This window comes from Orbicella franksi, chromosome 10, assembly GCF_964199315.1.
Source record: "Orbicella franksi chromosome 10, jaOrbFran1.1, whole genome shotgun sequence".
Classification (NCBI taxonomy): domain Eukaryota; kingdom Metazoa; phylum Cnidaria; class Anthozoa; order Scleractinia; family Merulinidae; genus Orbicella; species Orbicella franksi.
Window position 1 is genome coordinate 370,020 of NC_138154.1, and position 10,481 is coordinate 380,500.

General features: G+C 40.9%; 1 protein-coding gene across 1 annotated transcript in view; it reads left to right on the forward strand.

Annotated features, from left to right (window-relative positions):
- The first annotated feature begins 1,615 nt into the window (after positions 1 to 1,615).
- Positions 1,616 to 10,481, forward strand: part of LOC145499697 (uncharacterized) — a 12,597-nt gene continuing 3,731 nt past the window's right edge. The window contains exon 1 of the mRNA XM_081479222.1: positions 1,616 to 10,481. This exon is cut by the window's right edge and continues 1,363 nt beyond it. Coding sequence (XP_081335348.1) covers positions 4,138 to 5,295 — 1,158 coding nt within the window. The 5' untranslated portion in view covers positions 1,616 to 4,137 and the 3' untranslated portion in view covers positions 5,296 to 10,481.

Consider the following 10,481-nt stretch of genomic DNA (forward strand, 5'->3'; position numbering starts at 1 on the left):
TTTGAAAGCTCTGATGCTGACTTAGCTGCTGAACTTAATTGAACTTTATGAGACCTTGTTGAACATTTTAGTTGAACTCTATTGAACTTGGTTGACAAGTTACATGTAGTGATGCACTCCCTGCATCGGGCGGGAGGATGTTCCGAACTGAAATTTTGTGTAAGGCGCGTTGCCTATTTACCGAGTGGAGACTAGGTCCGAGTGATGACATGTTGTAAACGAAAAAACGTGAGCTGGACGTTCGGGTCGAAGAGCAGATGAATATTGTTATAAATTTTGTTGCGTTTATGGAATAAATCGTTCATTTTCAGGTACCAAAGGGCAGGGTCGCATTATGGCTGATTTTGTTTAGGCATTAAACCCCATTATTATATGGCTTTGGCTTGTGGCCGATATAACGCACGCTCTGATTGGCTAAGAGCGAAATCTGAGCGGTCATCATGCAGCCGTAATGCCCATGGGCCGATTACAGATTATGCAAATTAGAAAGAGCCCGGCTCGGAAAATTCAATCGCATTGAAATGACGAAAGCCGATTAAAAACAGTAAGAGAAGTAAATTTAATGCTGAGTAGCTAGAAGTTTAGGGATTTTTCCTTAATAAAATTTATGTAGAAATCGTTTTTGACTTACCAGCCGGTAACCTTGGCGGGCACTAGGGAAAAACAATCAAAGTTTGCTGAGTCTTAAGTAAAGCTAAAATCGCTAAGTAAAAAACACCATCGGCTGATCTGTCATGCATCCTGAGCAGAACACCATGAGGAAACTTATAAGTTATCATCTTAGTCACAACAATTTCCGAAATATTGAACTCCGTCACAGTTCTCATGAAATAGATTCCCTCTCTTTAACACAAGCAAGTGTAAATCAGCTTCCAGGATCATCAGATGTCAACAATCGGGCGGTTTCTGTTGGTAGCAGTGTTTCTGATAACTACAAGAAGTTTTAGATGTTCACAAAGCTTGAAAAATTAATCCATAAATCCCAGAATGAAGGCGAAAATATGTAGTCGAAAGCGAATGCGAAGATCGAGTTATTTTAAGCAGTGCATTCTGAAGCATTAGTATTTTGTTTCACCGAAAGACCGTTGGTTTGGACTATTTTGAAGCACTTTCTGTCTTTTCCATGTGCATTGACGTTTCGGCACAAAAGTCGGAAAAACTCCCCCATCAAGTTGTGGCACCACGATACTAAAATACCTTTTTGAGGCTCGGACAATCATTTTTCCCGTAAAGAAATGTGTACTTTTAACGGAAGACGTAATACAGTGGTGAAATTCAATGACTGTGTAGTTTTGCCCTGGGTTTGAGACGATGACTGAATCGGTAAACACGTGCATCGCCATGTGTAAATTGACGACTTCCGCTCAAATAATTTTTTCTTTTCTTTAATTCATGAGCCATATAATAAACAACTTAATAACCTCAACCGTTCGGTTGTTACGGGAAAATCTCAAACCTCAGCCTACCGTATTGACCTTGCTATCGCTTGGTCGATACGGCAAGGCCTCAGTTTGAGATTTTCCCGTAACGACCTCACTCTCGGTTATTAAGTAGTTATCAACACACTATGTTCTCTAATGTCACCCAACATTTGCTTTCTTCCTGTGTGTGCTTGGGTGGGGCTTACGGATTTTTATAACTTTAAAACATCAAAGACACCGGTGTGCTTGGGAGGGGCTGACCAATTTTACAACTTTTTAAAACATCAAAGATGCCCGTTTGTTCAGGTGTGGCTGACAAATTTTACAACCTCTTTTTTTACATCAAAAATGTGCGTGTGTGGGTGGGGCTGACGGACTGTCAAAAGTTGTCAATTTTGAGCTTGCCGTGTACTCAGTAAAAGTCATATGCAAAATGGAGTGAGGAGGAACAACACAGCTGGTCCATTCTTGGCCTCAGTGGTTTCAAATTGATTTTTATGTCCTTCTGAATACAATTGGCTTTTCCAGCCGATTTTGGCATTTAATATACTGATTATTATTATCGTTTCAATTTGGACATCTTCTGAATTTCATGGAAGTCCCTGTCCGTGAGAAATCGTCTGTAGGGAAAATTTCCCATTTTCTCATTTGTATCCTCCAAGGATCATCCTTTCCAGCACAGCTGTATCAACCATTTGCACAATCCTTGACAAGGGTCTATTGGTTCAAGAAAGCTCCACTTTATCTAGGTGGAATGCATATTTAAAAAAATCAAATCTTGAGGGTTATGTTAGTAAAAAAGAAACAATGAAGAAGAAAATATCAACACTCCTAAAAAAGAAAATATTGATCAGCGCCCCCCCCCCCCCACTCCTCACCCCCATTGGATCTCCCTATCTATCTATTTCAGGGAAGCATTCCTTTCTTTGCGTTGGTCAATTTTGCTCTTGTAATTCTTGTCTAGAACCTTTTCTGCCATGCGTGCAGCAGTTTGATTATTGAGCAAAAATTATTTTTTTGCTGGGCTTCTGCATTCATGACCCATTGATATACTCTATGAAATGCGAGATGAAATCTCCTTGATTCACATGTACAGTTTCCTGCAAAAAAAAGTCATAAATGGGGTTTTACTCATTGTAGTTTTCCTTCCTATAGTACTTCTTCCTAACATGAACAGGAAATGGGAATTATCCATCCTCGTAACAACCAATACATTCGCCCATATCCCACCTCTCGCACCCAAATAGAATGTCTTGAGCAGTTTTTTATTCTGACTTAAGCATTACACCAACTTTTTCTTTAAAATTTTCTTTCAAAATCCAAATCTGCACAATAAAGGGGACGTGGCAAGGAAAACTTGGGCTACATTTGTGAACATCTGCTTGAATTACAACTTGTTGGCACAGAGCCATACTCAATTGTATTTAGAAGAGAAAGAGAGATTTCTCACCTTGAATATAAATAATTGGCAAGCAAAAGCAAGCACGAGGCGAGCACAGACGGCATATATGGGTTCACCATGCATTATAACATAGCTAGTAAATTCGTGTACTCAAATTCAATTGCGTAAGCACAGTGCTGTCAATAAGGGCCGCTAGCTGGTTGAAACAGCCAGCTACTCACCTGGCTACTCACTAATCTTTGGCTGGCTACTTTTGTCTCATTTGACTGTTAATTTTGGTAAGAAACTTAAAGTAAGGAAACGATCCCACAAAAATAATTGTGAGACATCCACCTCAAACGTCTGAGTCGAAATAAAGACGCATTTCAGGAGTTTTAAATGTCTTTACCTTTCCCAGGCACGATGGAAGTTGATCGCAGAATCATGGAATGCCTGCAACATTTTCACAGAACAGGATCCTGCAAAAATAATTGTAAAACATCCAGCTCAGAAGTCTGAGCCTAAGTAAAGCCACATTTCTGGAGTTTTAAATGTGTTAACCTTTCGGTGGAAGTATAAAAAGTCGCAGCAGATCGAAGAGTCGTGGAATGCCTGGGACATTTTCACAAGACTAGACCCCAGGCTTTCGCATGTGCCAAAATGGTGTCCGCGCCAAAGAAACCGAGACAGACATCGCTGAGCACATTTTTTCACTCTCCATCGAGTGAGCAAAGCAAAGGTAAGGACCTTTTTATTCATTTTTGCATGTATTACAAGCATAATGTAAAAACTTTGTATTTCTGTGATTTTAACGCTTGAAATCATGATATGCATAAAGCACACTTACAACAGGTTTCTTTGAACTGGTTCTTACTCAGTAGAGCAATCACCATTAATGTTGTTGTAGTAGCACTTTATTAAACCCCTGTAAATTTGTTGGCTCCTTTTACTGGAAATATTGAAACAATGTCAAGTGCCAAGCTGCTTACTTCTGTAAGAGACAACTTTTAAACTTGCAGTATTTGCTTATTCTTCTGACAGAAAGTGAGGGTTCTTCTAAGCTCACAAGTATACCTGTTGGTACGTTGGCATCCGAAGGTACAGCAGTTTTTTTTTTTTTGGTGTGAGAGAGTTTCAGTCTCAGGATTGTCCTAACTATCTTTCATCATTCCTTTGTGTTGGATTTTTTCAAAACACCACAGGGAATGAAGGAGGATGTAATGACAGTACACTTCAAAGTGGTGAAGCTCGTGTTGAAGTTGGTATGAATCATTTGTAATTGTTGAGAACTATTTTGCTCCAACATATTAAGTACAAAATATAACAAGAATAACCATGGTTTATCATTTTTCTTCAGCAGCAGCCCCTGTGGACTCTGAAAACAAGCCAACACATCGTTCAACTAAACCTGTTCCTACTTCTCGTGCAATTGAGCTCATAAGCCAGTATTTTAAAGAGTTACCAAAACTTTACTATTTTTCTAAATGCAAAGGTTGTAAGAAATTATGTGATGGTCGTTTTAAGCATGAGTTGATTCTTGACAGAGAAGATGGATATTGTGAGAAGACCGGTTTGTGGTGGCTCATATATGAAGGGAATAGTATGTCTTGCTTGCTGTGCAGAATGCACGATTATGAAAATCCATTTAACTGTCAAAAGAAGTTTAACCAGGTCCCTGCTGTAAGCTTTAAAAAGAGTGCACTGGTTGGAAAAGATGGACACAGTGGCTCACGACAACATGAGATGGTCATCCAGAGGGAGCACAATAAACGAGTGTCATACTTTCACAAAGAGTTCAAAACCCAGCCACAGACAAAAGATTCAGTGTTGCACCATGCTTTCCTGTCAGCTTATTGGTTGGCCAGAGAAGAAATTGCTAACCGCAAGTTCACATCTTTGTTGGAACTAGAGGAAATTCTTGGCATTCCTGAAATACGTCGTTTTGATCACAGATCTCAGGGTTCACGACGAGAATTGTTTTTGCTGCTGGGCCAAGCTTTGAAGGATGAAATAGTAAAGAAGGTAAAGAATGCAAACAGCTATGGCCTGATGGTGGATGAAGCCACCGATGTCTCCGTGGTAGAGCAGTTGATATCTTTTATACAGTTTGCTAACCCAGACACAGGTGCACCAGGGGTCCATTTCCTGTCCATTCAGAATGTCCTGGAAAACTCAACATCAGCAAATGCAGCCACCATTGTGAAACTAATCAGAGAAGAATTGTCAAAAGATGGTTTGGAAATCAACAAGCTCAGCAGTCTAGCCAGTGATGGGGCAAGTGTCATGACAGGCTCTCGCAATGGGGTGGCAGCCAAGCTGAGGGAAACAGTCCCAACCCTCGTTAACATCCACTGTATCTGCCATCGCCTCGCACTTGCTTGCAATGATGCAAATGACAACCTGACCCCAATATCGCAAGTAGAAACTGTCCTTTGGCAGCTGTGGAGTCCGCAGCAAGGTCAGCAGTTTACGTGCAAATTTCTTCTGAGATGAACGAACTTGAAAGCATGTCTGAAAAGAGCAAAGTAAAACTCAAAACAAAGGTACAGAAAGCATGCCAAACAAGATGGCTATTTCTGGATAACTCTGTAGAGAGTGTGTCGAAACTTGCCAGCCCTTCTTCAGACCTTGCAATGGTACCAGAACAAGGACTCTAACCCTACAGCTATAGGCCTCCTTAAGAAGTTGAAGAAACCTGATTTCATTGGTGTTCTGTATATCTTAAAATGTGTTCTGCCTGTGCTCTCGACTCTTAGGTGTTTCAAAAGGGCTCCATATCTTTTTCTCGTATTTCTCCTGCCATCAAAGCATCTAAAGATTTGCTTAAGTCTTGTTCAAGAAAACACCACTGTCAAAGAGTTCCTAAAGGAGACAACAACTGGAAAACTTGCTTGCCTAGAGTTCAGTGAAGATGAGATTAAGAAGACAGAGGCAAAGATGCACGACCTATGTGACAGCCTTGACAGACAATATAGATCAACACGTCCAGCACTCTTTGCCAGTCGTTTCATCCTTCCATATCTTCGATCCACTTTCCATGCCTATTGAGTTTGTAGGATATAGACAAAACAATATCCAAACTCTTGCAAATCACTTTTTTAGTGGAGATGAGAACAGCAGCAAACGCCTTAAACTGGAAGATGAATGAAACAACTTCAAGTATGAGCTGTCCGACTGGAGCAAGGACTATCAGGCTATTCCTTCGCCTTCTACAACTTCCACAGAATGGGCCGTACAGAGGTTCCTAAGGCACAAAGAATCCTACCATAGAAGTTATCCCTTGCTGTTACAAGTCCCAGAAATCTGCCTCTCTATGCCTGTTTCAAATGCATGGCCGGAAAGGGGGGCCAGTGCCCTTAAGCACCTAAAAACACACCCGAGAAATTCCCTGAAGAAAGAGATGCTCGAAAGAGATGCTTCAATCCCTACAACCCCACGACAAGTCGAGCCCTCAGTCCCGGGACTGGGGGCTGGGTCAAAACGAAAATAACTGACACGATGGTGCCTGTTTGTCCATGGAATTAAATATTTTGTTCAAATATCTGGTTGTAAGAAACTGTCAGTTGATTTAAACTGTTATGAGCCAGAAATTTTAATGCTCTATTAAGAGCATTCATTTGATTCAGAAGCACTTTAAAACCTAAAAGCCTTTATGGTTTTGACAAAACGTCTGGATTTGCTATTGTGCAGAGAGCAATATTGTTAGGCCTATTATACACAGAATGGCATAATCACCATGGTCCACGAGGAGTCCCAGGGGTTGGGAATTGTCTCTTTCTGCGTGCCTAGGGTGAGAAATAGACATCTAAATTCCCTGGGGTGTGCCCGGTAACATGTACATGGTAACACTTAGAATAAATATTGAACCAATTGCAGTAATGTAACATGTACATACTGTTTGTAGGCTGCTGAATCAGATTGTGCATTTGACAGTTCTGATAACACCAATATGCATATAAAGGCCTTAATATACCAAGTAAAATAAATAAATGAATAAATAAATAAGCAAATAAAAATGTTTATCATCTCCACCCATGTAGGTTTTGGGTCACCACCTTTTATTTTTGATATATTTTAGAGAAACATTTACAGGCCTTACAATTTCTTTGTACCCAAACTTACCTTTGAAATGCCTATTGAGGTTCCATATCTATGGGGGTATTACCAACTACTGAACTGAATGTTTTCTTACGTAAATTCCCTTCTAATGTCCTTTCTTTTGTTGTTTTGGAAATACTTAGTAGGAGGATTGTTATTCCAGCCAGTGCATTTGACTCCAAGGTAAAATTCCTGGACAGGACTAGGAAGAGTTTTGGAGGAGGTACGTTCCACTTTAATGAGGGTGCTTTACTCGAAAGCTACCATTTGTTCTTAAAAGAAGAGTACAATGAGGCTGTGGCGAGGCAATACGGTATTGCGCTGCAGCGGTCCAAAAATGATTACTGGTGTCTTTCTAGAGACGTGCGTAATCAGTAAACAATTTGCAATGTGTAGTTCCAGAAAATACCCATACTCACTATGTTCTAGAGCCAATCTGTTATTAGACAAGCAAATACCTAGAGAAGTCTCAAAGGGGATAACATAGCCTGACCTGATAGTATCTACGAACCAAGGAGGTGCCCCAATCTCAACCCAAAATGGTAAGTGCACCCTTAGTCGACCCTTAACTATCGCTGCAGCGCTACCTTGCTTGTACTCATACAAATTCTGTTTAAAAAATGCTAGAGAAGAATTGCCAATAAACTCATCTTACATAAGTGTCATGAGCTCCTGGGATATATCAGGTTGACAGACGGTGGAAAAAGCTCCTTGGCCGCTGCTCAATAAATCTGAAATGCTTGAAGACAGGTTGCGTAAGAGACTACGAACGCGAGTTAGCATGTGATGGGTGTGCTGGGACTTGCTCCGGCTGCGTGAACAACATTTCCAGCGGTCAAGCTTTGGGCAAGCCTGATGCGACACTTACTCCATCAATGTCCGGAGGAGCCACAGAACTGGCAGGCACCTTGTTGGTGATTGTAGGAATCTGGGGGTTGCTGGTACCTGGGAGCTGTTGAGAAAGTGAACTGACTATGCTGGGAGTGTCCTCAAAGGCTCTACGGCTGAGAAAACGGTGGATATCCTCCCTGCACGTGTTCAGCATTTTGGCATTTGGCATGAGTGTGGGCCTTGACTCTCAAAGCCTCCCTCTCAGCACCGCAGATTCTTTTATTGTCCTCCAAGACAAGGGCACCAGCATTACTCTCGTAATGTTTGACCGTGAGCCAATCACCTTCGGAAGAATCAGCAATTCGGATATTCCTGTTGCATTCCACGATGAGTTTAATGGAGTCGCTCAAAAGTAGGGACACTTTCGCCAAGTCTTGAATGATAAGTGCCTTATAAACGCTTTCGAGATGATCCAAAACTTCAAGGTTGAGCTTTCATTTCCTTTCGTTTCCAGGATAGGAAAATTTGAGCACACTCTCGACTTAGAGCTGTTTAGAGACAGATAATGTGCACTGGGCATCGATAGAAGCCTTCTCAAACTTAGAAGAGAGCTCAGAAGTGTGGGACTTGAGCTGCTCGAGTAGAAAGGTGTGGAACTCGGTTAAATCCTGTAAAGTAACCGTTTCTTGTTCGTCACATGGCATTGAACGAGAAAACGTCTATAGTTCCAGTCTGCACAAATTTCCAAATAATAATTCGGAAAGATTTCTGTATAGCCCCATACATTTATTATGCATGCAGAATTATTAATTATGTATGTGCTCTTTTGTTTCTGAAGACAATAGGAATTCCCGAAGGTATTGAATGTATACATTGATAATTACTACTTACTGTATGAATAAAAGAGGATTTCATTGCGTGCTTTTGCGTGCTGTCTTTTCGCTGATTCTCTTCTTCCCCTAGATCCATTCTTCTCTCTTCTTCTTCTCCATATTATCCAGGCTCCTTGCACATTTTTTTTTTCCTTTTTTTACCTTGTACCCCTGCAGGTTTTGAACCACTTACTTTTGCATACCTCTTGCTTACCAGTCTCTTCCACACCACTACACTATGAGGTTCAGTTGAGAAGTTGCACTCGAAAAATCATTTTTATTTTACTTCACTCGTTCACATTGCCAAAAATTTACATTACAATTGAATTATTCCTCTGTTTAAAGCATGTTTCACGCTGCACGAAAACGCATCCCATGTTTTATCACTAGCTCCCTGGTAAATATAAAGGGGCATGATTTATTTCTTTCTCCCTGTTGCCTCTAATTATGTTTTCGTTTTAAGATACATTTACAGTTTACCGTTTTTATACTAGGAATGTCTACTCTAAACTTTTTCAAATTGTGTAAAATTTTTGCAGATCACAATCAGTGCATACAGTGGTGCAAGGAACACAACCTGCTCGCGTCGTCAATTATGTGCCCACGGGAAAATTGTAGCAATACATTGACATGGATGCAATGAGCTTCATCGCGAGATGGGTTTTAATGGCCGTGTTCAAGAAGAAAATGCAATGGCATGGCATCAATGTGCCAGAACTCGTGGTTTTCTGGAAGCAGGCTGTCCATTGAAAAAGTATTAGCCCTAATGTACGTTTGGGTACACAAATTTACTATTACTCAAGCAGTGCACGAGACCTCACTAGACGACGAAACCACATCAACAGAAACGGTGATAGATTGGTATAACTATTGCCGAGAGGTTTGTGCCGACAGAATCATGAATCATCATGCGGGGCAAATAGGCGGACCAAGTAAGACTGTGGAGATTGACGAGTCCAAGTTTAGCAAAACGAAGTACAATCGCTACATCGAAAGACAGCGGGTCTTCGGCGGCATCTGCCACGAGACCAAGGCCTGCTTTCTTGTTCCGGTAGCGCAAAGGGATAAAGACACACTCTTGCCCATCATACGCGCCCACATATTGCCGGGGACACGCGTGATGAGTGACATGTAGAAAGCTTACGATTGCCTAAAAGACGAGGGGTATAGTCATCTCACAGCTAACCATAGCCTAAACTTTGTAGACCCAGACACAGGTGCGCAAACCCAGCGCATTGAAAATACATGGTGGGGAGTCAAACGAAGTATGCCTTGTACAGGAACATCCAAAGATCTCTTCGAAAGCTACCTACAGGAATGGATGTGGCGTAACCACTATGGAGATGATCCTTTTGGAAACATTATCAAGCATATCGCCGACTTATATGAAGTACGCAAAGATGCGTAAATTGTTTCTCGTACCACTGTATGCACTGTTCGTGATCTGATCGCCACTTCATGGAGGAAAGAAACAAAATACACAGCTTCATCGCATGGGTCTGAATTTGAGGAAGGAAATCAAGGGGAAAAAACGCAGAGATGCGAAGGTAAGCTATAATTTCATTTCACTTTGTTTACATTTACAAAATTAGTATGATAATCGCTAACCTACGCAACAGATTATCGCTAACTGCAAGCAGCCGGTTTTGCTTAGGCCTAAAGCAGTATTTTTAAGCTTTTTTAAACTAGCGAACAGGTGTAAATCGCTATTAGTTTAAGCAGTTTTAAGCCTGCGCTCTGTATAAAAATATGGTAAATGCAGCCCAAATTTTGATGTTTCGTATCAGATTTCCATAATTTAGACCTAAAACTCGAGAGTCTCAAAGAAATCGTTCCATTTTTGCGTATTTTAGATAGATAATTGCAAAGTCCAAAAGT